General features: G+C 45.9%; 2 protein-coding genes across 2 annotated transcripts; both read left to right on the plus strand.

The window, feature by feature from the left end:
• Positions 1 to 11937, plus strand: LOC117733267 (collagen alpha-1(XX) chain-like). Its single transcript, XM_034536778.1, has 10 exons — positions 1 to 105; positions 2219 to 2323; positions 4695 to 4838; positions 7280 to 7474; positions 8423 to 8620; positions 9630 to 9797; positions 10422 to 10541; positions 10642 to 10806; positions 11021 to 11179; positions 11871 to 11937. The coding sequence occupies exons 1-10, from the start codon at positions 48 to 50 to the stop codon at positions 11891 to 11893; spliced, it is 1335 nt and encodes a 444-aa protein (XP_034392669.1). The 5' UTR covers positions 1 to 47; the 3' UTR covers positions 11894 to 11937.
• LOC117733653 (collagen alpha-1(XIV) chain) lies at positions 11926 to 25807 on the plus strand. Its single transcript, XM_034537442.1, has 27 exons — positions 11926 to 12096; positions 12369 to 12498; positions 13579 to 13724; positions 14275 to 14404; positions 14610 to 14749; positions 15408 to 15534; positions 15729 to 15868; positions 15953 to 16085; positions 17003 to 17148; positions 17262 to 17391; positions 17590 to 17706; positions 18019 to 18165; positions 18314 to 18370; positions 18866 to 18904; positions 19016 to 19154; positions 20667 to 20809; positions 21666 to 21775; positions 22270 to 22428; positions 22524 to 22601; positions 23445 to 23531; positions 23625 to 23678; positions 24246 to 24341; positions 24442 to 24495; positions 24608 to 24661; positions 24747 to 24800; positions 25274 to 25345; positions 25610 to 25807. Exons 1-27 carry the CDS (start codon positions 11926 to 11928, stop codon positions 25742 to 25744), a joined length of 2988 nt encoding a protein of 995 aa, XP_034393333.1. The 3' UTR covers positions 25745 to 25807.
• The last annotated feature ends 165 nt before the right edge of the window (positions 25808 to 25972 follow it).

Below are 25972 nucleotides of genomic sequence, written 5' to 3' on the forward strand. Positions count from 1 at the left end.
TCCTTGCTTCATCATCATCATCATCATCATCATCATCTATCTGGCTAATGCTGTGTTTCCTGCTCAGTGTCTTCCTGCTGCTGTCCTCAGGGGTCCATGGCCAAGGTAGACTGCCTTTCATGACCAGTTGTGTAACCGTTTGATGCCCCCATTACAGGACTGTGTGTGTCCTACACAGCTAGACAGGGTGGTGGCGTCTAAACATCTGTTATTGTAGTTTATGCTAGATATCATTTAGCGGCTAGCTAAAGCATTTGGCAGATCGTTATCATTAATAAAGCTGTCAAGCTCACATAAAGCGCCTACTTAAGGCTTTGTTGGTCATCTACGGTGTAGACTTACTATGTACCACTCTTATTATTACAGAAAGAAGAAATAAAGTAACCTTAAACTTTTTTTTTGTAAGTAAAGGAGACGGACTGCTAGAGATGCTAGCTCGTTAACGTGAGCTCATGTTAGCTGTGGCACAATCAATATCAATTATTTTACCATAACCAGTAACTTTAGCAAACACGTCAAACAACCTCGCAAACTAACTGTGAGACGTTATGAACATGTATGGTAATGTAGCATTACACTTAGCTTTACTTCAGTACCGTACTTTATTCTATTTGGAAGGAGGCAAAATGCTGGCAATGCTAGCTAAATGACTATATCCATTATCGTTAGCATAGCTACTCAATACTTTTATGATTTTACGGATTGTAATACAAGTATCTACATTTGCTATGGTGTGTTTTCCCCTCAATAGTTTTAACATGTTTACTATTTAGTTTATTGTGTTGTATACAGTTCATCATCCTAGTGCTACTTGTAGTTTTTGCCATAAAGCAGATTTCAGCACGGCAACTAATGCGCTTCAGCAGCTGCGAGGACAAGACGTCATGTCTGTGACTGGCACTTCCTTTTGAGCGCCATTAGTCACGGACCTTCAGAAAGACGTTTCTTTGGCCTCTACTTCGGGGCCAACCATTCCCTCTTTGTCACAGTATAGTGCGGACACTGTTTTGGTCTGCCGAGATTGACGAGGTTTGGTGAGTCAGACTCTACTGTAAAGAGTTCATTTAGATATTAACAAAGTACTGAAACAATCCCTGATACACAAGCTTTGCTATTTGGCAACTGAAACGTATTTCATTATCGTATTATAATGTAATCAATCACACATATTTAGTTAATATTCTGAATAGCTAATGTTCTCATTTCCATCCCTTTGACTGGATTTTTGGAATTAGCAGTTTCTATATTAACTTACTGGTTTCTTTATACTACGTCGTAAAAGAAACACTTCAAAGGGCGCATTATTTTAGTGCTGAACTAAAGATGGCGATGGCAACAACCAGCTGGGAGGACAAAAGCGCCCCTCTATTCGTCTGCATATCTGCCCGCCTGTGTGGCATGGTTGTTATTGTTGTTAGCGGGGCTGTAAGACCTTGACCTCAGTCTCTCTAAATCCCCGTCAGATCCTGATCTGATCTGTTGCCAAGCCTCCAAGAGGATGAGGACCCTCCAGAGGCCCCTGGCCCCAATACACAGTCACACAGTCACACACACACACACACACACACACACACACACACACACAGCTATATACAAACACACATACATGCAAGTCAGAAAAGAATCTGAGGGTCATGCGTCCACAGAAGAGACGGAGACACAGTTCTGTGATTCATGCTGTTCTTCATTGCATCCGTTTCCCCCCGACCCCCCATCTTCCTCTCCATCTATTACCCTGCCACATACTACATACTAAACCCTGACACACTGTAACTATGTGCTGTTCCTCTGACATGACCTTTGACCCTTCAGTCTCCAACCAGCGTCCTGTTCCTGTTTCTTTACCAGACGGGAGGACAGGGCATGCTTTGATGAATGAAGGGGCAGCTGGAGAGAGGGATGGATGGATGGAGACATGAAAGACACTGCTTGTTGGGAAGCCCCTGATGGAAATTATGTAAATCAAAGTCGAAACAAGAGACGGATTTGATTTTGGGAGAAGGAAGTGAGAGGGGCTCAGCCGTCTTGGAGAGGAGTGAAGAAAGCTTCACAGCTTGTTTCTTTGATCTCTGAGAGGCCGACAACTGTCATGCTGTCCTCTTTCTCTTGACCCACATCCCCGACTAGACAACACACAGACACACACACAGAAACACGCACATTATGAAACCTGAATTTCTCTTTTTGTTCCCTTCCTTTTGTCCCGGTGAACTTCAAGGTCGTCTTAAGCTGACGGTCCTGTCTGAGGACAGACTGCAGATGAAATGGAAGGAGGCCAACGGACCCGTTCAGGGCTACAAGGTCCGAGTGAGACCCATCTCAGGTGAGACGTTCCTCTCCGTGTTGAAGTTAATCATATTTGACCCAGGCCACTTAATTCCAATTAAGGGAAATGTTCATGCATGCAGTCATGTTTTAGACTACAGCGCGCCTCCATCTTTGGGACAACCCTTTCCTGTTTCAGCACGACAGCGACACTGTGTACCAAGCGACTGGCCCTCACAGAGCCCTGACCTCATCTCCATCCAACACCTTTTGGATGAACTACAAAGTCAAATGTTAGCCGGGCCGTATCACCCAAACCAGTGCACAACTCCAATAAAGCTTGATTTATTTCCCGGCAGATGGCTCACAAGCTTGGGGCATGCGGAGGGACATTAATGCTCAATGCGCTGTTCGTTGCATCATTCTCCAAAACAAAATGAACAACATGGTGACGTCCGTAATCCCATTCTGAGCATAAACGTTTTATGATTGCCTCTCGTTTTGAAACGGCATTTAACCGTGGTGAGGAAGAGCCTTTCCTCTCCCTGTAATCCCGGCTGCCGTGAGTGTGTCAGCCCTCTGGCTTCACAAGTGACGGTTTGGGTAAGAACGCAGCTCCGTCTCTCCGCACCTCCTCCTCCACATCCGAGATTCTTCCTGCCCTTCAATTTCGTCCTTAACATTGTTTTCCTCCTGTTGTCACCCTATCTGCCATTCCACACTGGGCAGCTAGGCCCAGGCACGCCTAAAGGAGAGAGAGAAAGAGGGGGGTTTGGAAGAAGAATTTAGTCCGACACAAGATGGTGTAGATGAGATTAAAGAGGGAAGGCAGTACAATCCTGGAAAATGCATTCAGTGGCAGGTTTATTGTCTCTCACAGTGTAAAATGTGACCTCCAGCATTTCTGCAGCATTATGCTTTTTTTAAAAGAAAATATTCTATTGCAAGTAAATGACTTTTACTTTTACAATAGTGTGCAGACACCGTTTGAATACAAGTAGTTTTTAATTATATGTAATTAGACGTTTAGAAATTCAGGGAACATAATTACAAACATGAAAATGGAAAAATAACCTAATAAAAAAAAAGTTTCACTTTACATATATAACATTACTGACTAAAAATACAAAACTTTTCTTGTAAGATTAAAGAGTGTTTCCATTTTTAATATTCTGCACATATTATAGGATGGATACTGTGGGCCTACATTTGTTGGTGTGATTATAATTGATTACAAGTGCACGCGTGTGAATATTGGTTTGCAAATGTGCTTTTATGGCCATTATGCAAACGCACCCATTTGTCTGCCGCAGGAGATTACTGACGTCAACGGGCTGAATAAAATAAAAACTAACTCCTCCGTCATTGTGCATGGGACGTTGTGGCCACGTCGGCTTTATTATAATTAACATGGGCACCAGCCAGCCTCTCTCCACTGCTTTAATTGTCTCAGGTGAAGTCTTTAAATGTGCTGACGGTACACAGCGGTCGGGTTAGTCACACAGTCAGATGAATCAGCATTTGGGAGGGAGGTGTCTGATCTTGTAAGATGTTGCAGCGGTGATAGCCTTCAGCTCAACAATGGAGAGATGAACGAAGCTTTCAAGAGAGGAGAAAACTACCTCCTTGAAATCGCTGGCAAACCAGTAGAAAGAATTTTATTTTCCTATGTCGCAGGGACGCACCGATGCATCGGATATTGGTGATAACGGGGCCGATCTGTTCAAGCCAATTCTATGTTTATAAACTGTACACATTTAATTATGGAATTGTAATGCATTCAAAAAGGCTTACACTTTAATTGTAATTCCTATTTTTTTTTTTTATCCCTATTAGCTTACATCCCGGGTCACTTGGTGCACCTATTTAATGTGCAAAGAAAAAAGGAAACCAACCAAATCTATGTATTCCTGTCGTCCTATATTCCTGTAAAACAAGATATGAAGCTAGCACCAACCAATTATAACCAATTATATCATGACCATACACCAACCAACCAAGCAAAAAGGGAGGCGTGAGGGGAGCCGCCTTCCTCTGCAGCTCCAGATAGCGCCACATTCGAAGCCCGCCCACTTTTTAGTGGTCCAATCGAATGCAACGGAAATCTTGTAACTGTACAACGCTCAATTATTCTATTTCACCGAGGAGTAAAGACGCTCTTAGCGTCAGTTTCACAGAGTTTTTTTTGGTGTCTCTTTTAAATTCATGATATTCTGTGTTCTGCATGTGATGGTTTCATTCGCGTGCGGTGCTGTCTTGTCTGTTCTGCATTTTGAGTTCTGTAGCAAAAAAGTTAAATGAGCTCAACTCCAAATTGAAATACTGGCAAATTACTCTGAACACTTTTTGCGACATAAAAAAAGACCATAGGTTTCCCTTTAGACTTAACCCCATGTCCTTTCTCCACCCAAAATGCTCGTCTTTTCCAGAGGTGCCACAGCCCGAGCTGATGCTGACCACCACGCGGGGCCGGGCGACGGTCGCAGGACTGGACTCCGGTCAGGAATACGCCCTCCAAGTCCTCGTGCTCAACGGGACGACAGAGAAACTTCTCGCAAAGCGGCGATTCACCAGTAAGAAACACAGCAAGAAGGAGGAAGGAGAGAGGTTGGATGAGAGGAGAGAAGGTCGAGGCCGGAGGGAGGTGACCTTCAAGAGCTTATTGAGGTCAAGGCCATGTTATCATCAAGATGAAGCATCGTAGGTGAACGGGAACAGAATCCAATCTTACTGTAGGCATATCGTCAATGTACTTTCACGTTAAAGTTCAACAGCCTATTACGAATTCGTGGCTTATTTTTCCAATACAACACAATAGTGATAGAAAAAGAGAGATTACGCGGTACAAGAGGCTGGTTTGTGCAGTAAGCAAGCGGAGACCATAGACGGACAGATTATTATTGGAAACATAAATGAGCATGAAGAAGTGAGCGGGCTTAAACATGACCACATATCTATACGGGCACATCTCACATGATATAGTGTACAATTTGAATTTGAATCCGCAAGCCATGCATTTATTTTCCGATGAACGCACAAAAAACAAGCTGCAGTTCTTTGTGGGATTGAACAAGGGTCATGATGTGATTCACAACGTGGACCAGAGGTGAAAAGGGAAAAGCTGTTGACTCAGTTGGTAACTGAGAGATAACTTTGGCAGGACAGCAAAGTCCCTATTGTAGCAAGTGGTGCATTTTTGACATTCTTCCTTGTTCTTGGAGTGTGCAGTGGTTCCCCCAAGTCCCCCACCCCATCGAACATAGTGTACACACACACACACACACACACACTCCCACACACAGCGAGCGGGTATAAATACTACTCTGGCTGGATTACAGGCTGAAAGTGGGCTTTGTTTGAAGTCGCCGTGTATACTTACTTGAGTTCAGCGTGTTCGTGGGTTGTAAATCTGCCCAGCAACACTTGTTCCCCCGGGTCACGCAGAGACATGATCACTCAGTCAGTCATGGCCTTCTACCCACACCGTTTGACTGTTTGTAGGACGAGCCGCTCAGAGAGGAGAGGTTACCGGTCGTTTCTGAGAAGGCGGGAGGATCAGAACTATTGTCCCTCAGGTTGTCTGTCTTCTTACGGGCAGTGAGTGTCTGTGCCCCCCCCCCCCCCCCTCCCTGATTTGTGAGCCCCTCTCACATTTGGCATTCGATTGTCAGACTCGGGTTGTACGCTCCCGCGTGGAGGTAAGCCGGTGGTTGCTCGCTTAGCGGCTGCAGAGTGATAGTAGGTTACTGTGTCGAGTCGAGCGTGTCCAGGCAGGACTGAAAAGCCTGTTAATTTGGAAGTTTGCAACACCGGCTGTCTCTCTGGAATGATGGCAGTCTGGGAATTCCTTCCTCATGCGTCGCATTTCCCATTTGCTTCAACGCCCTGCGGGCCCAGTACTTATTTCCTCCCTCTGAGATGTCACCCTTAATTTGCTGTGCTTAACCTTGTCCAGGCAACAAGATCTGGCGAAGCAGTTGAGCCAAAGGGCCAGAATAACATACTAAACCATGCTCAGTGTTACCTCACTGATCTCAAACGTAGCCGGGGGGCCACAGGAGTGACACTCATCGTCGATTAATCAATTAGTGGATTTAATCGACATATCTGCAAAGCTGAGTTCCTCCACCGAAGCACCACTTTAAATCTTGTGTTAGTTTACTGTACTCATAAGTTCTTTTTTTAAGTAATTTAAGAAGGCATAACACAAATTCACAAAAGAAATCTTAGTTGACAAAAAAACAAAACAACCAACTACTCAATTAATCAACGTAAAAGTGGGCAGCACCAGATTAGTCGATGATGTATTAGTTGATTAACAGAACAATTAACATCATGCTGTATTGAAGAAGACTTGAAACTAGAGATTGAGACCATAAACTCATGTTTACAATGTTTAATCAGAGTATAAATCAAGAGAGAATTAGAGTCATTTTCTGTAGACAACCAGACTTCTTTTTGCAGCTGGAGGAGTCGCCCCCTGCTGGCGGCAGAACCGGGGGGGGGGGGGTCGCCGTCTTGTTGCAGCCCGACTGGCAGCTATCTGATCAGTGTTCCTTTCCACCGTGATGATGTTACTTTGTGATTAATGCATACACACTGAATATTAGCAGTGGAAGAAGTGCACATATCATTTAATTAAGTAAAGGTGCATAACTATTAGCATCAAAATATATACATTAAAACTATTGGGTAGATTGTCATGAAATATGTCTCAGATGTTCAATTAGTCCACGTTAAGGTATTTCCTTACTTTTTCATCTATGGCACAATCATCAGGTTAACATTTGTATTTGTCAAACACTTTATGAATAAAAATCAGCCTGTTAGCATGTCGCTAGCATGGCTGTTTTCTTTACCCTGGTATTTGAACCTACAAACCTATAGACTTAAGGTCGTAACAGATGCAGAGGGATCATGTTCTCTCTGTATAGTGTATAGCTCTCAGGTTATTGACTTTAACATGAATTGATATTGATAACTCACGTGTGATTCCTCCCCCCCTTCCTTCCAGTGGAGGGTCTGCGGGAGGAGGAAACGATCCGCAGCGGTAGTAAGAGGAAGAAGACGCTGCCGGGCGGGTCAGGGTCAGGAGACCCGGATGATGTGACGGAGGCTGTGTCGGGCCTGCCGACGGTTCTGTATCCGGACCCCACCACTACCACCACTACCACCGCCTCCACCACCACTGCTGCTGCCGCTACTACAGGTAATATAACATGCGGGTCCACCAAGTGCCTCTGGAGATGATGCTGGGAGGCACTTGGGAGCCTTGCCTGCAAAGCCATTCTGATTGAAGAAGCGCCTCGTTGTTGATATTGTACTTTATTTGTATCGTTAACATGAGGCAGAAAGCACCTGTGTGCGGGTCACTCATTATGGGGTGGGCCTTGAACATTAGTCGTAAAATATGTAAAATCATAATGATAATGAGGATGAAGATAACATTTGTTTTTACATTTAACAAAAAAATGATGATGGAACTTTTGCGAATGACAAGGCAGTACGAAATGTAAACCATACTTGGCTGTACGATTTGAATCAACTTATTTTTTTCTTTTTACAAAATAAAACAAAACACCGACAATGAGGAAGATCTGAGGGAGATAATGAGAATCAATATGAAACCACATTTTAATCCTAGTCCTCTCAACCAAAAATAACTGAAACTATTTGAAATCAAACACTATTACTCAGCTCGTTTACAAGATATTAAGTCAATATTCAGTGTTTATTACTACCGAAGCTCCGGAGCCCAACGAGATGTTTCTCTCCGGGTTTTCCTGTTTGACAAATAGGACAGGCTCTTCTGCTGTTCTGCTCTGATCTTCCACATCCTCTGTCATTATAACGTAAATGTTGACAAACGTGTACAGTAAGTACAGTATACTGTATTTACACATGCAGACGCCAAAGGGCTTTGAGACAAATACACACACAATAATGACAGTCCATCAACAGTGGGTGTAACACAGGAAACAAAAGCAGGAAGAAGGTGGAAGGTGGGCCTGGGGCATTGGGAGCCGTGGTTCACGTTTCATCTATCGGGCAAAGGAAAAGATGTCATTGCGTACGATGTATTACATTTAGCTTCTGCTCCTCGACACAGTCTCTGCTTATCTAACCCCCCCCCTCCCCCCTGTGCTTGTTCCCCCAGAGCCCCCAGCAATAGAAACCCCCTCTCAGCCCCCTGACGAGGCCCAAGAGAAAACCACCAAAGAGAAGAGGAAGAGGAAGAAGGACAAAGAGCGTGATCGTTCTAAAGTGGAGAATAAGGAGGAGCAGGGCACGACGCAGGGCAAAGCAGCCGAGGACAAACCCCGGAAGACACCCTTCCCTACCCAACCGGTGACAGGTGACCTCTGCTCCCCAATGCCAGGACACCTGACACAAAACTGACATTTGTTGTTTTAATCAACCGAAACACGGTGTGTTTGGCTCTTCTTATGAGTTCAGGAGCGAGGGGCTTGGAATGGGATGGGTGTTTTCACAAGGCAGCGACATGTAAAGGAAAGGATAATGACAGGCTGTTCCCATTCGGCTGCAGGGCACATGTGTCCTCTGTGTCTCTCTCTCTCTCTGTCTCTGTTTCTCCCTCTCACATTCGCATGCATGCAAACTCACCCATTTTCCACGGATGTGCCGTGTCGACACACGTGCACGTGGTGTTTACGCCTACATTTTAACACCTACACCTACCTTTTGCCTGCCCATAAGCATAAAGCCATCTGTTTTCCTGATTTAGAACTATGCATTTACCCTCGTACTAACAGACGGATGACAAATAAAAGGAAGAAACGCACCCTACATACCCAACTGCTTGGGTATGTAAAGTATAAGCCGTGGGCACGTCTGCGTGGTGAATTAACGTAGTAACGCTGCAGGGAAAAATTGTGCTCCTCGTCTGCCATGTTCATGAAAATAATAAGAGACGACTTCCGCCGCGTCCACTTACACCTGGCCTTGCTTCTTCTTCTTCTTCTTCTTCTTCTTCTTCTTCTTCTTCTTCTTCTTCTTCTTCTTCTTCTTCTTCTTCTTCTTCTTGTTCTTTTTCTGTTGAGTGCTATGGCGGTTGGCATCCACAAGTGTTGCTTTACAGCCATCTGCTAGACTGTCCCTGGTCCCATCTATTCATTGCCATGGCGTGAGCACAAGGTCCCAATAAGGAAATGTTCCTGAATGGAGTGCATCGTGCCTGAAAGGGTATCCCAGTAATTTACTGGGAATTATGTGTGAGTGAGGCTGTGAGTGATGCGCCTGTCCTCCACGAGCCTCAACAACAGCTGTCGTGGCTCTTCGGCTAAAGTCTCTGGAACCTCTGATCAGCTCAAGACTATTTGCTTTGTGCGTCCTTTTTTGTCAAGGTGTGTCTCCAAGGAAACCATTCGAGTGTGACAGCGGTGCAGCGGCGGACATCATGTTGTTGGTGGACGGCTCCTGGAGCATCGGGCGCACCAACTTCAGACGGGTCCGAGACTTCTTGGAGGGCCTGATGACGCCCTTCCACATCGGGCCAGACCACATTCAGATCGGTGAGCATCAGAGTGTGTGTAGTCACGGAGGTCTGTGTTTCAGACGTGCAGACCGTCTACGGGTTAGGAGACAGTCAGTGACGACGGGGATGATGTGTAGGTATTTTCTTTTTTATTGCAACAGCGATTATTATGACTTTTTTATATTGCTTAGCTACAGGTGAGTTTATTGACAAATTATTTTATTTCTGCTGATCGGTCCTCCTGTGGGGACGTATTGGTGACCACAGTCACATGGCTGCTCACATGCACTCAGACACACACCTTCATTTACAGCTTTAACGGCAATACATTTCAACATTTACGCCACATAAAAATAACAAAAACAACATTCACTTGTTTCACTACACTTCTGTTTGTGGTTATATACATTGTAATAGAGCAGAAAGAAACAATCTGCATTGTTTGCTTGTAAATAAATGCTCATTTTACTGCAATAAGAAGCTGATTTAATAGAATCATGTCACAGCCTGCCAACGCATTTACAGATACTGTCTGCAGACACACTCCACACTCCAACTCTTCATTAGCAACAAAATAATTAAGACAAAAACCTTTTCTAATGGCTTGTGCCATAAAAAACACTCAATAGAAACCCTGTTAAATGCTGTGTGTGTGTCCCAGGTCTGACCCAGTACAGCGGGGACCCTCGCACGGAGTGGCAGCTCAACAACTTCACTACCAAAGACCAGCTGTTGGAGGCAGTGAGGAATTTCAGATACAAGGGAGGAAACACATTTACAGGTAAACACACATCACCTGGGATACTTTTTGGATGCTGTGAACTCGACGCATGGTGATAGGTACACAGTAGAGCTCATGTCACCATGCATCCGTCTCCCAGGCCAGGCGCTGCTCCACGTCATGGAGGAGAACATGCAAACCAAGGCGGGCGCGAGGTCGGACACACCCTTTTTCCTCGTCTTGTTGACCGATGGGAAATCTCAGGACGACGCCATCGCCGCGGCAAACCGGCTGAAGAGCGCCGGCGTGGAGATCATCGCTGTAGGTGAGACTGAGAAGATGAGAGGGAGCGGCTTTGAGACGAAACACCTCGAGCAGTTTGTCATTTATTTCCTGCATTTCTGTGCACCGTGCCGGACTGCAGTGCAATCGCAGTCTCTGTTTAGCAACACAGTTTCTGTTATCTCCGTGTTGTTTTAATCGCTCTACGTGTTCCCTGCAATGTGCGTGGAACTATTTTACAACTCTGTGTTATTCAGGTGTAAAGAATGCCGATGAGGCCGAGTTGAGACAAGTGGCGTCGGAGCCGGTGGATCTGAACGTCTACAACGTCAACGACTTCCCCCTGCTCAGCAAGCTGGTGGCACGACTGGTTCACATCCTGTGTGGGAAGATAAAGGAGCGTGGCATCTCAAAACGTAACCTCTCCATCTGGCTAGACACCTGCCTCTCTGTCTTCTCTTCAGACGCACACACTTAGGCTCTGTCTGGAACCGCTCACTCCTCACTACAGAGGGAATTCGACATGTAGTGCTGTCCGAATGTATGGTGAGATTTAATATACCCACAAGGTAGTCTACAACCGAGAGTCACTAACTGAGCAAAATATACCATCATGGATTGTGCTGAAAGAAAAATGGCAGATGCACAAGTGTGGAGAGAGAGAGAAGCACTATTGACACAATTCCATAAGTTGTGGTTGAAAAAATGATATATTTAATGTGAGCAGAACACAAACAGCCACAGAGTACTTTGTATTTATTAGTTGGGAAAATACTTACCTTTCACAATAAAAGCCCCTAAACATGCAGTATACCCTGCATTACTGCTTACCAGCAGGAACTCAATCTAACTTGGGGCATTTCGCTATAAGGCAACTGAATACAATAGCTTAAAATATGTGTTCATCACATGAAAGCACGGCAGTTGTTATTATGGATTTGTCCTCGAGCCGACGACAGAGCAGTTTAACGGCGCTAAGAAAAATAGTAGTGTCAGGAAGTGTTTTTTTTTCTTCTTCATTTTGCTGATGAGCTCTATATCGTCCTCTACATAGAACTCGTAGTGTGTAGGGAATGACTAAAATGATTTCATTTTTTTTCACGGCAGGTATTAGGTTTTTCAAATCCTAAATATCTTGTTCCTCGTTGCTGCGTCTCCAGGAATGGAGCCTGGGCCCACAGCTGACCCTGCCCTCTCCTACCCCAGTCCCACCGACCTCCGCTTCTCTGAACTGGGCTCCAGAGAAGTCCAGCTTCACTGGATCAATCCCGCGAAGCCGATCCGACAACACAGAGTTGTCTACCACAGCGCCGAGGGTCAGAGCCCACAGGAGGTCAGAACTCGTGAATTATTACCGGGTTTTGAGGCACAAGCGCATTTATGTGAGACCGTGCAGACATTTTATACTTACATATTTTAATAGCGACACAAGACTGTTAGAGAGAAGGGAAAAAAAGGAGCAAAACGAAAAGCGCCTTTAATGAAAGGAGGTGTGGTCCTGTCTGGGAAGGAAATCACATAAAAAGCAATAAATGTGTTTACATGTGTTGAATGTCAAAATGCAAGTGTTTTGTTGTGTGAATGCAAGGGATGCTTTGTCACTAGGTGGTATTGGCCGGCTCAGAGTCCACTGTGCTGCTGGAAGGCCTCTCCTCTCAGACGCTGTACCACGTGTCCATCTTCCCCGTGTACGAAGACAACGTCGGCCTGGCGCTCAGAGGAACTGTCACGACATGTAAGACTGACGTCGCTGCTGAATATCACATTTCAAGGGATTCATTGGTCTGTTCATCGCTCACACATGTCACATGTGGGTCGGTGTCAAAGGTCAAGGTCACTGTGACCTCATGTCCATCCGTCCTGTTCGTCCCTCGCGGATGTCTCAGGAACTCCTGGAGGGTATTTCTTTTAATTTGGCACAAATTTGACACGTCCAATAGGATAAAATGATGAAGTGATGACATTTTGGACGGACGTGGATGTCAAATGCAAGTTGAGTAGTGTCAGTTTTGCATTTTCTTTTGGCATAGTTGTTACTATATTTATTAAAAACATCTGCTTAGGGGAATGTGTTTTAGACTATAGGTAATCAGGGGAGGTGAGCAAAGGGAAAGTGGGCTCATGAATCGAGAGCTCGGCCTGCTGTATTCAGTCCTCATGAGCCCTGTTTTAATCAAGCCATGACTCACTGTGGTACAACAAAATATATATATTAAAGGGGAAACATGACGCTCATCTCTGAATATACCTGTATTCAGACAGAGGCTGAATACACCTTTATTCCATAAGAGAAAATTCTCAGATGGGGAGGCCGTATTTAATGAGCCCGCATGTGACATAGGAAGCGGAGCCAAATATGAATCCAGACCACCGACACAAATCTAACTTGCCTGGTCTTTTATTTGTAATTTTTTTTTTACTATTTGTGGTTGGTAGGCAAACCAAATGCTGAAAAAGTGACTTTTTTAATGAGATTTCCACTTTCACCTTTTTGTCCTTCTAAACTTCTCCAACAACATTTTCCTCAAGAGAAACGATTGAATTCAGTTTTTAAAACATTTTCAAAACTGCACCTGAGAACGATGCAAATAGGACACAATAAGTCCCGGAAGGTTGAATATTTGCAGAAAAATGGCCCGGAAATGGAGTGCAATGACCGCAGACTACCAGCATTTTGAATACACAAGGTGTCTAAAGAGTCATCAGCAAATCAGACATGTACTGTCACAAGTCTTTAAAAGCTTGTTTTTAGAACCATGCTTGTGTTCCACAAACCACCTCTCACATCTCTCTCCTCTCCTCATCCCTCACTCAGTGCCCCTGACCATGCCTGCCGACCTGGAGGTGACTCCTTATTCTTACAGCACCCTGAGGGTGAGCTGGGGCTCAGCACCCGGTGCCACACAGTACATGATCCTGTACTCGGCACTCAACCACGGGGAGCCTGATGACGCCAAGGAGGTGAGATGTGTGTGTGTGTGTGTGTGTGTGTGTGTGTGTGTGTGTGTGTGTGGGTGGGTGGGTGTGCGAGGGGAGAGGAATTAAAGGGACATAGGTCATTTGTGCATTACACAAATAACCAACAATAACCAGGACAATCAGCAGACAGAAAAGGGCATCGGGAACAAGCAGGTGGGGGAAAATAAAAAGAATGATCCATAACGATGTGTTTTCCGGACAACGTGTCAACTGTAACGGTAACTTCCACTCTGCACCATATCAGAGAGAGCCGAGTGTAACCTGTCTTTTTCAAATTTAGTTTCCATCACTCCTGTTTTAAAAAATATGATCTTATCTACGCTACGTAGTGATATATGTATTTCGCTTCAATTCCCCTGTCCTCACATCACGTCTGAGAGGCAAACAAAGAGCATCATCTGAAACGTGCTGTTTATTCTTCCCTCCTTGATGCTGTTTTTATTAAGCGCTGCTCCGCCGTTCCTCGACGTGATGCACATGTACCGTCAGAACTGGTACCAGACGTTTGCGTTTTGTTCCCACGTTGCTGCAGGAGAAGTTCAGTGGCGACCAGACAGCGGTGGAGCTGGCAGGGTTACTGCCGGCAACAGACTACTCCGTGACTCTTTATGCTCTGTATGATGAGGATCCCAGCGACCCCGTCACTGCTGTTGCCACCACATGTGAGGCATTCCCCAAAACGCTCTCAGCCCTTGTGTAGAACTTTTTCTCCTCTGTTCCCTTCGCTCTTCATCTCTTTTCCTACAGATCTTCCATTATCTCTATTATACAACGCCTCTCTCGCGCAGTAAAACAATGAATCGCTTCATTACGTTGACTGATCATTTGTCTTTCACTGCCTTTATCTCCTTCTTCTTCGCCTCCCAGTACATCTCCCAGCGCCAGCGAGCGTTCATTTCCCGATGGTCACCCACAGCATGCTGAGGGTGAGCTGGGTGCCCGGAGCCGTGGACGTGCCCGGTCACAGAATCATCTACAGCACCAACCACGGCAGTGACGTCAAGCAGGTAAACAAGCCGGTGTCAAATGGCGAGCCTTCGGTCTCCAAAACCGTCTAAGGAACACATCTGTGTTTTATAAGATAGACATATTCGCTAAATTATTGTCAGCAACTCTTATGTGGCGCTGAATAACAGAGATGATTCCGTACTACTAGAGATGAATTTGCATGCAGATGTGCTTCTAAACATTCATGGCTGAACGTGTCACATTCCTCAAGGAGTAGGAGCTCTCCAATCCCTGTGATCATCCAATTGAGATAAGTCAAAGCTGCTGACCTGAAGAGCCACCAACAGTTAACCAATACTTGTGCCAAGTCAATCTTTCAAAAAAGCTTTGTTTGCACTCTTAATATGATTTCCGACATTTAAAAAATGCAATCTGGGCTGTCGTCTGACGATGTATTTTTTTATCAGCTAAGGATTAAACTGTTAACTGAGTGTAAGATGACCACTTTCAAACAATCTGGCCGTCTCTCCGTTCCATCGGTTGCTAATCTGTAAACGATGAGCAGCGAACAAAAGAGGAAACCTCGACCTAAATATCCACCGACTACACTGGAACCCCAGTCGCCTCCAGCGGTTAATCCGGCGTCCGACCGACAGCCGATGGGTTCGGAGACCCCTGACCACACGGTCAGTCGTTTCATATGAAATCTCTTCCCAGGTGGAGGTAGCGGGACTGAACTCAGTGGTGGTGCAGAACCTCTCTTCCCTCTCCAGATATCTGGTTTCAGTCCAGTCTCACTACCCACTAGGCCTGTCTGCAGCACTCACCAGTAACGTCACCACACGTAAGACACACACACACGCGCGCACACACACACACACACACACACACACACACACACACACACACACACGCAGTCTTTAGCGCTGTAAGGTATCATCTGATAGTATCTTGTGTAAGAAACATTGAATTAAACATTTCCAATCAGGCTAAACGTCTCTTTTTTCCCTCTCCGGACACGTTCTCCTTCTCTCCTAGTGAAGGTGCCTTCCCCATCAGACTTCAGGGTGACTAATTTCTCAGGCAGTGACATCACCGTGCGCTGGGAGGCGGCCGCCGATGACGTCGTCTCTTACCTCATCAAGTGGATCTCCCTCAGTGGGGGAGACCTGAGACAGGTGGGGACGGATGAAAGGACGGGTGGAGTGCATATTGTGTTATAATGATTAACGTCTTCTTCTCCCTCTGTGTGTTTGTTTTAGCTGAGGGCGGGTGGGGAGAGCGAAGGGGCGATCCTGGAGGGGGTGGAGAACGATAAGGAATACCAGATCTCTTTGTCTGCACTTTATGGAGACGGAGCTCAGAGTGAAGCGGTGGCCACGCGCTATAGCACCCGTGAGTCGCACACACCAACATCAGATACCATCGGCGGCCCTGGAGAGGCATTTCTGTCACTAAATATGAGCGTAGAGAAAAAAAAGAATCCTCCCGTGGACAACATTATTCTTTTACACATATTACAATATCAGGACTGCTGTTGAGCTGCAGTTTCGATCAGGCATCTTATTTTGATCATTAGTTTCACATGTAAAAGTCTTGAAATAGATACAAACTTAAGCTGTGAAATACATATATACGTATATATGTATAACATTTCCCTTTGTAATGTGGTGAAGTAGGAGTAAAAAGTAGCAACGGGGAAATACTCAAGTAAAGTACAATCAATTGTACTTAATTGTTTGATTGAAGTAAACGTACTTCACATACGTACGTTACATTCTAGTGCTCTAACCAAAGATACGGCTATGGACTTCATCAAAACATGACATCAGACCATTGTTGCAGGGCAGGAAGTGGAAACGACGGCTAAAAGCTATCTGTTTGGATTTCAAATGATACGCACCTGCACATATCTTCCCATTTAGTATTTTTATTGCAAACCCAGCTGTTTTAACAGTATCTGTCCAATCAGTACTCTTTTACTTGTAAATACTCATTTAAAAAGCACTCGCACTGATTTAGTCATGACATGGTATCAAAGGTAATAAGATACATTACTTTATTATTTTTGCTGATTGAAAATGGATGGATGGATGGATGACCACAACCTTCAAACTGCATCAGATTCTTGATGTTTTGAGCCCTGGATGCCGATTGTGCCGCTGTAGTGCGTTCACCTTTTAGCGGATAGAAGCCGCTTCTTTCACAGTATCTCACTCTCTGATCATACACTCTGTCACTCCACTCATGTGACTGTTGGATTGTTGGGGGCTCACGAGTCTCCTTGCTTTTTGTATTTTGTCCCTGTGCAGTGTCTGGCGGAGGCCCATCCAGCATATCGGTCACCGAGGAGACGGCCGTCAGCTTGGTGGTCGGCTGGGTCCCTCCGAACGCTCACGTGCTCCAGTACCGTGTGTCCTACACGGCGCTGACTGCAGCTGAAAGCCAGGACAGCACCGTGAGTGGGCTGTTGCCGCCACCTTCTCTGCCTATCATGCTGCCGGACAGTGGCACACGCAGACGTTTAACTTGAAAGCTTGACCCTGGATGGTGGGTTTCTTTTGTCAACAGGTGCTGGTCCCGGGTGGTGAGAAGCGGGTGGCGCTGGAGTCGTTGCAGCCAGATACTCGGTACAGCATCCTGGTCACCGCCGAGTACCGCAACAGAGAGGGAGGCAGCGGTTCCACTCAGGGAAAAACCAGTGAGTCACACACACTGAAAGAAGACACACCGGACTACTTCTTGCTCCAATCTTCTTTCTTTTTTACTCATAAGTCAAAGTTTCAGACCATTCTAAAATCCTCAAATGCAAAATGAGGTTGACCACCTTTCTGTTTATCGGCCCACCATTTCACATCTCTCTCTCTCTCTCACTCTCTCTCTCTCTCTCTCTCTCCAGCAAGTCTGCGGGTGAGCAGTGTGAGCGTGGTCCGGTCAGACCACTCCAGTATCTGTGTGTCTTGGAGGCCCGTGTCGGCTGTCGATGGATATCGTATTGTCGTTCAGTCCGTCAAAGGTGACGTAGCTGAGTGCGGTTACGTATTTGAGTATTTGGTGTTTACGCTCAAACACATGGATCATTCAAAAACCTGATTTCATCATATCTGTGGCACACAAGTAGAAACATAAAAATAATAATAACATGGACATAGTAAATAAGAGATTCTCTCTATTCCATTGATTATTCTGTACTTACTCTCTACATCCCTCTGCACTGCTTTTTGCTCTTCTGGTTGTCTCAGTACCTGGACTTTGTGCGATGACAATACAGTTCTAAGTAATCTAAATCTGTGTGTTTATGTCTTGTCTATGTGTGCGTTGTGTGTAGACAAGCAAGCAAAGGAAGAGACTGTGGATGAGTCCAGCAGCAGTCACTGCTTCACTGATCTGGAACCAGAGACTCTGTATCGCATCAGCGTGCACTCCCTTCTCGGCGCAGCAGAGGGCGCCGCCGTTTCCATTCTCCATCCAACAGGTCTGGCCTGCTTATTATGAATTCCCTCATTAAATGCATACAAATCATTTCTAGGTGGCTTCTCTACTCAATGTAATGAATTGACTCAGTAAATGCAGACTGAACCTTGATACCATTCTCAACGCCATGATTGGATTTCCTTTTACAGCCACAGCTCCTTCCAGAATTCCCATCCAGCCCTGGATGTACCCCATCCACAACGAAGGTGAGTCATGATCACGTCGCAGCTATATTCCTCCGTAGAAAAGGGCACATTCATTAGTTTTCATCTCTTGGGGTTCAGAAATTCCCAGCAGGGTCCGAGGACTACATTTGTTTTTATATATTTTTTATCCTCTAGACCGGGGGTGGCCAAACCGTTTGGATTGTGGGTCATACACAGAAAAATATAAAGAGTCGCGGGCCAAACAATACTAAATGTGTAGTTTTGAACAAGTTACACATTAAGGACATCTGTGTATTTAGACCAGAAGACCCCATGCATGAAAATAGAATGTTCTATCCAAATAACTGTGGAACACTAATAAACAGTTGGACATTTGACATTGCAGTCATTTATTGGTGTTCCCACATCCAACAAAAAGTATTTCTGTTTCTGCTGCCGTTAAATTAAATGTTCTAATACAGTGCACGGCCTAGGCCTCCACTTGAAACATTATGATTGGTAACGACTCACCGCTGCTGCCCTGTTGTGTTCCAGTCTGCCCTGAAGTCACCATCAGACACAGCATTGTTAAAGGTGAGAACATTTACGCTCATTTTGAATAGTTGATACATCAGATTTAAAATGAGAATCACGTGTTGTCCTAAAAGTTACACCCGGTGCTCTTTCTTCCCGTCATCGCCTCAGGATTTGACATGATGGAAGCCTTCGGTCTGACGGAGAGAGCTCACTCGTCTGTGGAGGGCGTGGCAGCCGAGCCCTTTGTGTTCAACGCCCTGCCCACCTTCACTCTGTACAGAGACGTCCAGCTGACACAGAGCACCAAGTGAGATCATCTCTCCCTCTGATTTTAACTCACTTTATTTATTGCTGTGCATTTACACACCAAGATCCATGAATGACACTTTTACCTTCAGTCTCACTTTAGCATCTATATGACCTACATTGGCTATATCGGCTCTTTGCTTTTTTTGATAGTGATGGTCTCTAGAGAGGGGGAGAGAGAGAGAGGGAGCGGGGGAGAGAGAGGGAGAGAGGGAGTGGGGGAGAGAGAGAGGGAGCAGGGCAGAGAGAGAGAGGGGGGAAAGAGAGGGAGTGGGGGAGAGGGAGAGAGAGAGAGGGGGAGAGGGGAGAGAGAAAGAGAGGGAGAGGGGGGAGAGGGATAGGGGGGGAGAGGGAGAGAGAGAGGCTATATCTGCTCTTTGCTTTATTTGATAGTGATGGTCTCTAGAGAGGGGGAGAGAGAGGGGGAGCGGGGGAGAGAGGGAGAGAGAGAGGGAGCGGGGGAGAGAGAGAGGGAATGGGGAGAGAGGGAGCGGGGCAGAGAGAGGGGGGGGGGAGAGGGAGGGAGAGAGATGGAGGGGGGAGAGGGAGAGATAGAGGGAGAAGGAAGAGAGGGGGAGAGAGAGAGAGAGGGCGGAGGAGAGGAGAAAGAGAGGGGGATAGAGATAGAGAACGAACTACATGCAGCAAAGGGCCGTGGGTCAGATACCCAGTGGGTCAGATACCCAGTGGGTCAGATACCCCGTGGGTCAGAAACCCTGTGGGTCAGATACCCCGTGGGTCAGATACCCCGTGGGTCAGATACCCAGTGGGTCAGAAACCCCGTGGGTCAGATACCCCGTGGGTCAGATACCCAGTGGGTCAGATACCCCGTGGGTCAGATACCCAGTGGGTCAGATACCCAGTGGGTCAGATACCCCGGCCGCTGCCGTAACTAACAGTTATTCTCATGAGGGCCACCGGCTCGGATTCCATTGATTTCATGCAGATGCAGAGGGAGGAATTGCATCTCCCAAATGGAACAGCCTCGCTGACTTCAGGATCATTTTGAGTTATTGATTCATTCCGGAAACGATCAAGAAAGCATTTATGAGGATAACACCGGCTGACGCCCGATAACTGCTACTCCAATACTGATTGTAGATAACATTTGTCTGATACTTTTCAGGCGGGATGCCGTACAGGTAATCGATGGCTGTGACGCTGTACTGGGCAAATGTTTGATGCCCAGTAGTTGGAATGCAGAATAAACAAAGGAAAAGGAAAGGAAGGCCTTTAGCAGGTTGCTTTTGGTTTGTGTCTGGCTGGCAGATCTTACGGATTCTGAGGAGCACATTTCTGTTTTCCATTTTTGATGACCCGCCATCACTCGGACAGCAGTAGAGACTTCACGTCGCTCCTGTAATGCTCGATCTTTGTGTCTCGAGGCTGTGGAACTTGCGACTTCCAGATTCTGTCTTTGGTTAATCCCGGCTTTGACGTCTTCCTGTTGGTCATGCTTCCAAAAGCGTTGATTGTGTATTTACACACACACACAACCTTCTGCCCCTCCCAGGTTCATCCACCCTGCAGGTTTCTCTCCAGAACACACCATCAGCATCGCCTTCCGCGTGTTGCAGGACACTCCCCGGGAGCCCTTCGCCCTCTGGCAGCTCACCGACAACGACTTCCAGCCCAAGATGGGAGTGGTGCTCGACCGTGAGTTACATCTGCGCTTCCCTCCGCCTCCCAAACCGCAAGCAACTCCATCGTCCCTGTCGTCCCATAACCGGTCACAAGACCTTCATTTGTCATCAGGGCCTCGAGAAACTGGACCCAGTCACTTCTTAACGTCTTCTCAGAGACCTGTGTTATGTTTTGAATATTGTTTATGGTTTACATAAAGCTGGAGCAATTGAACAATTAATTGATCACTAATCAACATACAAACAATCTTCATTGTATTTTGATTGTAATGTTTTTTTTGTTTTTTTTTACAAGCAACATTAGCGAACGTTCTCAGCTTCTCCATTTTATGGATCATCATCTTTTTGGAATGTAATAATAAGTCTTTGTGACGCTTCCCTCTGTGCAGTGATACGGTTGGTGGGTGTAGTTCGGTAGAAAGAAAGTAGTTCCTACATGAAACACAAACACAATGTAGATTTATCAATATTTTTTTGTATTTGTTTTGGACTTTGTCCATCTGCAATACATATTAAAAGATTTGTATTGCAGACGGACAAAGTCCAAAAGACAGATGCTTTACAGTTTTTCTTATCGTCAACAAATCTTATGGAAAGCCCAGCGCCATCTTTCTTACTGCCTGTGCCACTCAGCGTCAATATCCAATCTGGTTCCTTCTAAAGATTTAAAAACAAATTTATAAATAAGGTAAAATAATTTTCCTGAAACAACTGTAGTTTTTGAACAAGCGTTGAAACAGGAGGAAGTACTGCATCTGTCGGGGACTATTTAACACGCAGCAGAACATCTTGCTGCAGGCCTTCTTCAGGGTCCCTGTGCTTTATGTGTTAAGAGGTCGATGTTCCTTTTTTTGTGGTGCTCTCCACAGCCACCACCAAGCATCTGGTGTACTTCAGTCTGGACTACAGGGGAGAAGTGCAGGAACTGACCTTCGACCAGCTGGAGGTCCACCGGCTGTTCTACGGCAGTTTCCACAAGGTGAGCTGAGGAACACCGATGACGGTAAGACGCTCAGCCTGAAAAGGAGGAAACGCAGATACTTCCACCAGCATCTTCGTGTGCTCTCCAATAAAACAGAAGTGTCAAGAAAGACATGTAATAATAGGAAAGAGCATGTTGGAAAAGGTTTGAGATAAGCGTACAATATAATCTCAGCAGCTATTCCAAGACGGTAATAAAGACTGACGCGTTCATCAGCGGTGATTATGACGCACGCGTCGAGGAGGCAGTTACGGAGCTTCAAAAACACGAGCGCCTGATTGCTGCAATTAAAGTTGGAGCGTTCTCTTGAGTCGAATCCTGAACACACAGACGCACACGTATTTTTAGATTCAGTACGGCTTCCGGAAGATATTGTTCCTGATCCCGAAACCCCAATCAAAGTGACAAAGGGTGGCGATAGGAGGCTCACGGTGCTCCCCTGCCCAGTAAATGCAACCACTCGGTTCTGATATAATGACTGTAATTGGCAGGTTCACCTGTCGGTCAGCCAGGTGAGTGTGTCCCTGTCCGTGGACTGCCAGCGTGTGGGCGAGAGGCCGGCCCGCCCTCTCGGTAACCTACCGACCGACGGCTTTGAGATGCTGGGCAAACTGGTGAAGACCAGAGGACCCAATAGTGGATCCGCACCGGTACGTTTTTATGCTGTTTGTTTAGACATATATATATTTACATTATTACATTGTCCTGTGCTCATCCTGTACCCTGTGTTCTTCGTCGGTTCCAGTTCCAGCTGCAGTCCTTTGAGATCGTCTGCAACACCACGTGGGCTTTAGAGGACACCTGCTGCGACTTGCCCGGAGTGGTCAGTCTGTTCCCATTCATACATGTGTTCAGCTCCATCTTGGGACTGATGCTGTGTTTCAACACATTTCTATTTATTTAATGCTTATTTGTGTCGGGACATGTACGTAGCATGACCCGATGCCACACCACACTCATTTACAAACCACACAGAGGGAACGCGTAAACACAGAGGGAACCATGGGAAATACAAACTCTAATACAATAGAAACGCCATAAAACCACAAACACCAGCTCAGTCGAGACCCTTTTGAAAAAAGGTTTCAGTTTGAGTTTTGAATGATCTCAGTCAGGAGCCAGTTGGAGTCCTGAAGGGTTTGTCCAAATGTACTATCCCCTTCGGATGCTCCATGATGATGATGCTCCACAAGGTCGCCGGGCAGCTTGCTTCTGCTCACCGTTTCAGGGCGTTTCTCAAATTTGAGGTGTGAATCTAAAATTAAGATATGTGTCTGTTCAATGAGTTGCCCATTAACCTTTAAATGGAAGCCATTTGGTTTCTATTGAGGACCGAGCTCTGAACTTAACGTTGAGTGTAACTCGTGAGTTCTGCACCCGCGCAGCTGTGGACTGTAAATGGTGTGACAGCCGCGTGGAAGAGGACAGGAAGTACGACGAGCCGAGTGCTGACTTCGAAGGTTTCCACTGCTTAGCTCTCGGCAGCCCTCTGTGGAATAAAAAAAAAAAGGCTTTAAACTGATTATATATTTGAAAACTGTTACTCATACCTGAAATATTAGCCTTGCACCCTCACTTCCTTCTCACCCAATCCTATTGCTTTCATCACTTTTCTTTCCAAGTGGTAACTCAACAGTGATACATTCTGGCTCAATGTCTTCGTCAGAGAGATGAGGAGAGCTGTCCCGTCCCGGCGTACTCCTGCACCTGCTCCTCCGACATCCCCGGAGCCTCCGGTTCCCCTGGGCCAAATGTACGTCACCATGAGATCTCATTTTGATGTGTGATCTGGCTGTTTAATAACGTGTTGACTTTCATTCTGTTGTTTCCCCCCCTCCCTCCCCAGGGAAGGCCAGGTCCTCGTGGTGAGAAAGGCGAGAAGGGCGAGCAAGGCCCAAAGGTGAGATGGGAATATTTCTTGAGGCTCTAAGATTTAGAAACGAGAGCGTTGCACGGTGATGGTGAGGGCTGCAGCAAACACAGGTGTAGTTCAGATTGTATTGGTGTAGTTTGGTTTAGTTTAAATTTGATTGGCTTAGTTTAGTTTGAAATAAAATGGAAAAATAAATACATTCACAATAACATCCACAAGATTCAAAATACAGGCGTGTCTCTCGGGGAACAATTCTTTTGTGGCCCTCATTTAGCAAATATGCACTTTTCCTTGAACGCTATTTACATTCTTTTTACATTTCTTGGCACCAAAACGAATGTTTGCACCAACGCGGCACAGCTCTACTTGGGCTCAGACTTTCCACAAAACTCCCTTTCATGTCAGTTTTGCCTCTCTCCATTTGCGACACGTTCTTCTTCCACTTACTGCGGATCGATCCGTGCGTCACAATACCATCACTAGTGTGAGCTGGTGATTTAACAGCCAAACCATTTGGTTGTTTTCATGTTTTGGTGAGAGACGCGCCTTAGAGCTCCAACTTGATCACTTCAAGTTAGTTTCTCTGTGTTTCAGGGGGAGGTGGGTCCTCCAGGAAAGCCTGGATTGGAGGGAGGTCTTGGAGCCCTGGGCAGCACAGGGCCCCGAGGCATGGCCGTGCAAGGTAAAGCGGTGAGTGACCTTCTTAGCTTCAAATACGTGCCTGGTGTTATTTACCATGGTCTTCTGGACTCATAAATCTAGTATATTGCGTTCTTATTTTCCTCTTTAGGGTCCACCTGGTGCAAGAGGAGGAAAGGGAGATCCTGGGCGACCAGGGGTCCAGGTGAGTCTAAACCAAGTCCCCAAAATACAGAAATATTGAACTTCTTCTTTCCCCGTGCTGTTGTGTTTCAGCCCATTCATCTGGTAAACTCGCTGATGTCTTTTCTCTGCAGGGTTTACCGGGACCTCCAGGTCCAGCAGGAGAGGTGGGGCCGCCAGGCCCTCAGGTGAGCTGCTCGATCCCAGAATGTCAGCGGTGACCCTCCGTCCCGTTTTCATTTGTCCTCATCTCTCTGCCATGTGCGTACACAGGGCATTAGGGGGCTCGAAGGAAACATCGGTGGACCAGGTCTTACTGGACCCCGGGTAAGATTGGATTTCATTTTAGAGCCACAGTGTCTAGAGTTTCGACTTTGGTGTCACCGATGGGTCAGAATTTGACCGTGACCAACATTGTGGTCCATGACACGGAATTTGAAAAAGTTATATCTTAATGTGGACATGTGGACACATTCAATTTATTGAGAATGAATGAGCGTTTTGGGCTTTCCTCTAGCACCACCCTCAGGCCAAAACCTGGCATTCTTTTGTCTGAGCTGCATTGGCCTGTATATCACAGGATGTAACCTCAGAGTGGTCATCTAAAACCTAAAGTGGACTGTGAGCACAGTTAATATAAATATATATATATATATATATATATATATATATATATATATATATATATATATATATACACATCCCATTAATATCACAATTGGCTCGGGAGCTCAGGAAACAGCACCTATGACTGTATGTCATGTGTCTCTTCTACACATCCATCTATTTGTATTTTACAGGGTTTCCAGGGAATGCCCGGACACCCGGGGCCTATAGGGGACAGGGGCTTCTCGGGAACTGTGGGACCTACGGTAAGACGAGAGGGACAAATCACGTTGTATGGTGAAGAGCTGATGTTCCCCTGGCTTTCTCTGCGTAGTAGTGCACAATTTTATTTGTCTTCACATTCCATACAATAATCGTAGTTACATTCCACTGTGTATAACAAGACAATGACATTTACAATGCAATCTAGCTTTTTGCATGCCTCTTTATCCGTCATATTGTGACATAAACATGATTCTGGTAAGTGCCTACAAATGGATTGGTATTTCTACCTGGGGAAATGGCCTCAGTGCGCCCCAGGTGAATGCCACTTCGCTGGTCCCCTGGAGCCCAGCGGTGCTTCTGAAGCTGATCTCTTAATGGAAAAGGGTCATCATCCGATATCAGATGTTGTCCTCTTTCACACACACATCGGCATCCCGTGAGTCGCTCTCAATGTGTGAGAGGAGTGGGGAAGGGGAGGAGGTGAGAGATCGGGGAGGAGCACTGGCGATTATCTTCACACTCGTGTATCTGTCGCTTCACAGGGTCTGCCAGGGGGTAAAGGGGAGCGAGGAGAGAAGGTGGGTTATGGCTGTAAAATCTTTATTGTAAAATACGTCTTCTCACCGGAGCGGGACGCTTTTTGTCTGCATGCATATAAATTACAGTTC

The sequence above is a fragment of the Cyclopterus lumpus genome, chromosome 7 (assembly GCF_009769545.1).
Source record: "Cyclopterus lumpus isolate fCycLum1 chromosome 7, fCycLum1.pri, whole genome shotgun sequence".
Taxonomy (NCBI): domain Eukaryota; kingdom Metazoa; phylum Chordata; class Actinopteri; order Perciformes; family Cyclopteridae; genus Cyclopterus; species Cyclopterus lumpus.

Bases quoted from the DNA above. Each gene is read 5' to 3' on its own strand.
- LOC117733267 (XM_034536778.1), top strand. From the start codon at position 48: ATGCTGTGTTTCCTGCTCAGTGTCTTCCTGCTGCTGTCCTCAGGGGTC. The intron at 2,324-4,694 runs GTGAGACGTTCC...CGTCTTTTCCAG, and splicing joins CCGAGTGAGACCCATCTCAG to AGGTGCCACAGCCCGAGCTG. The intron at 11,180-11,870 runs GTAACCTCTCCA...TTTTCACGGCAG, and splicing joins GGAGCGTGGCATCTCAAAAC to GTATTAGGTTTTTCAAATCC.
- LOC117733653 (XM_034537442.1), top strand. From the start codon at position 11,926: ATGGAGCCTGGGCCCACAGCTGACCCTGCCCTCTCCTACCCCAGTCCC. The intron at 17,149-17,261 runs GTGAGTGGGCTG...TTTTGTCAACAG, and splicing joins CTGAAAGCCAGGACAGCACC to GTGCTGGTCCCGGGTGGTGA. The intron at 23,679-24,245 runs GTGAGATGGGAA...TCTGTGTTTCAG, and splicing joins AGGGCGAGCAAGGCCCAAAG to GGGGAGGTGGGTCCTCCAGG.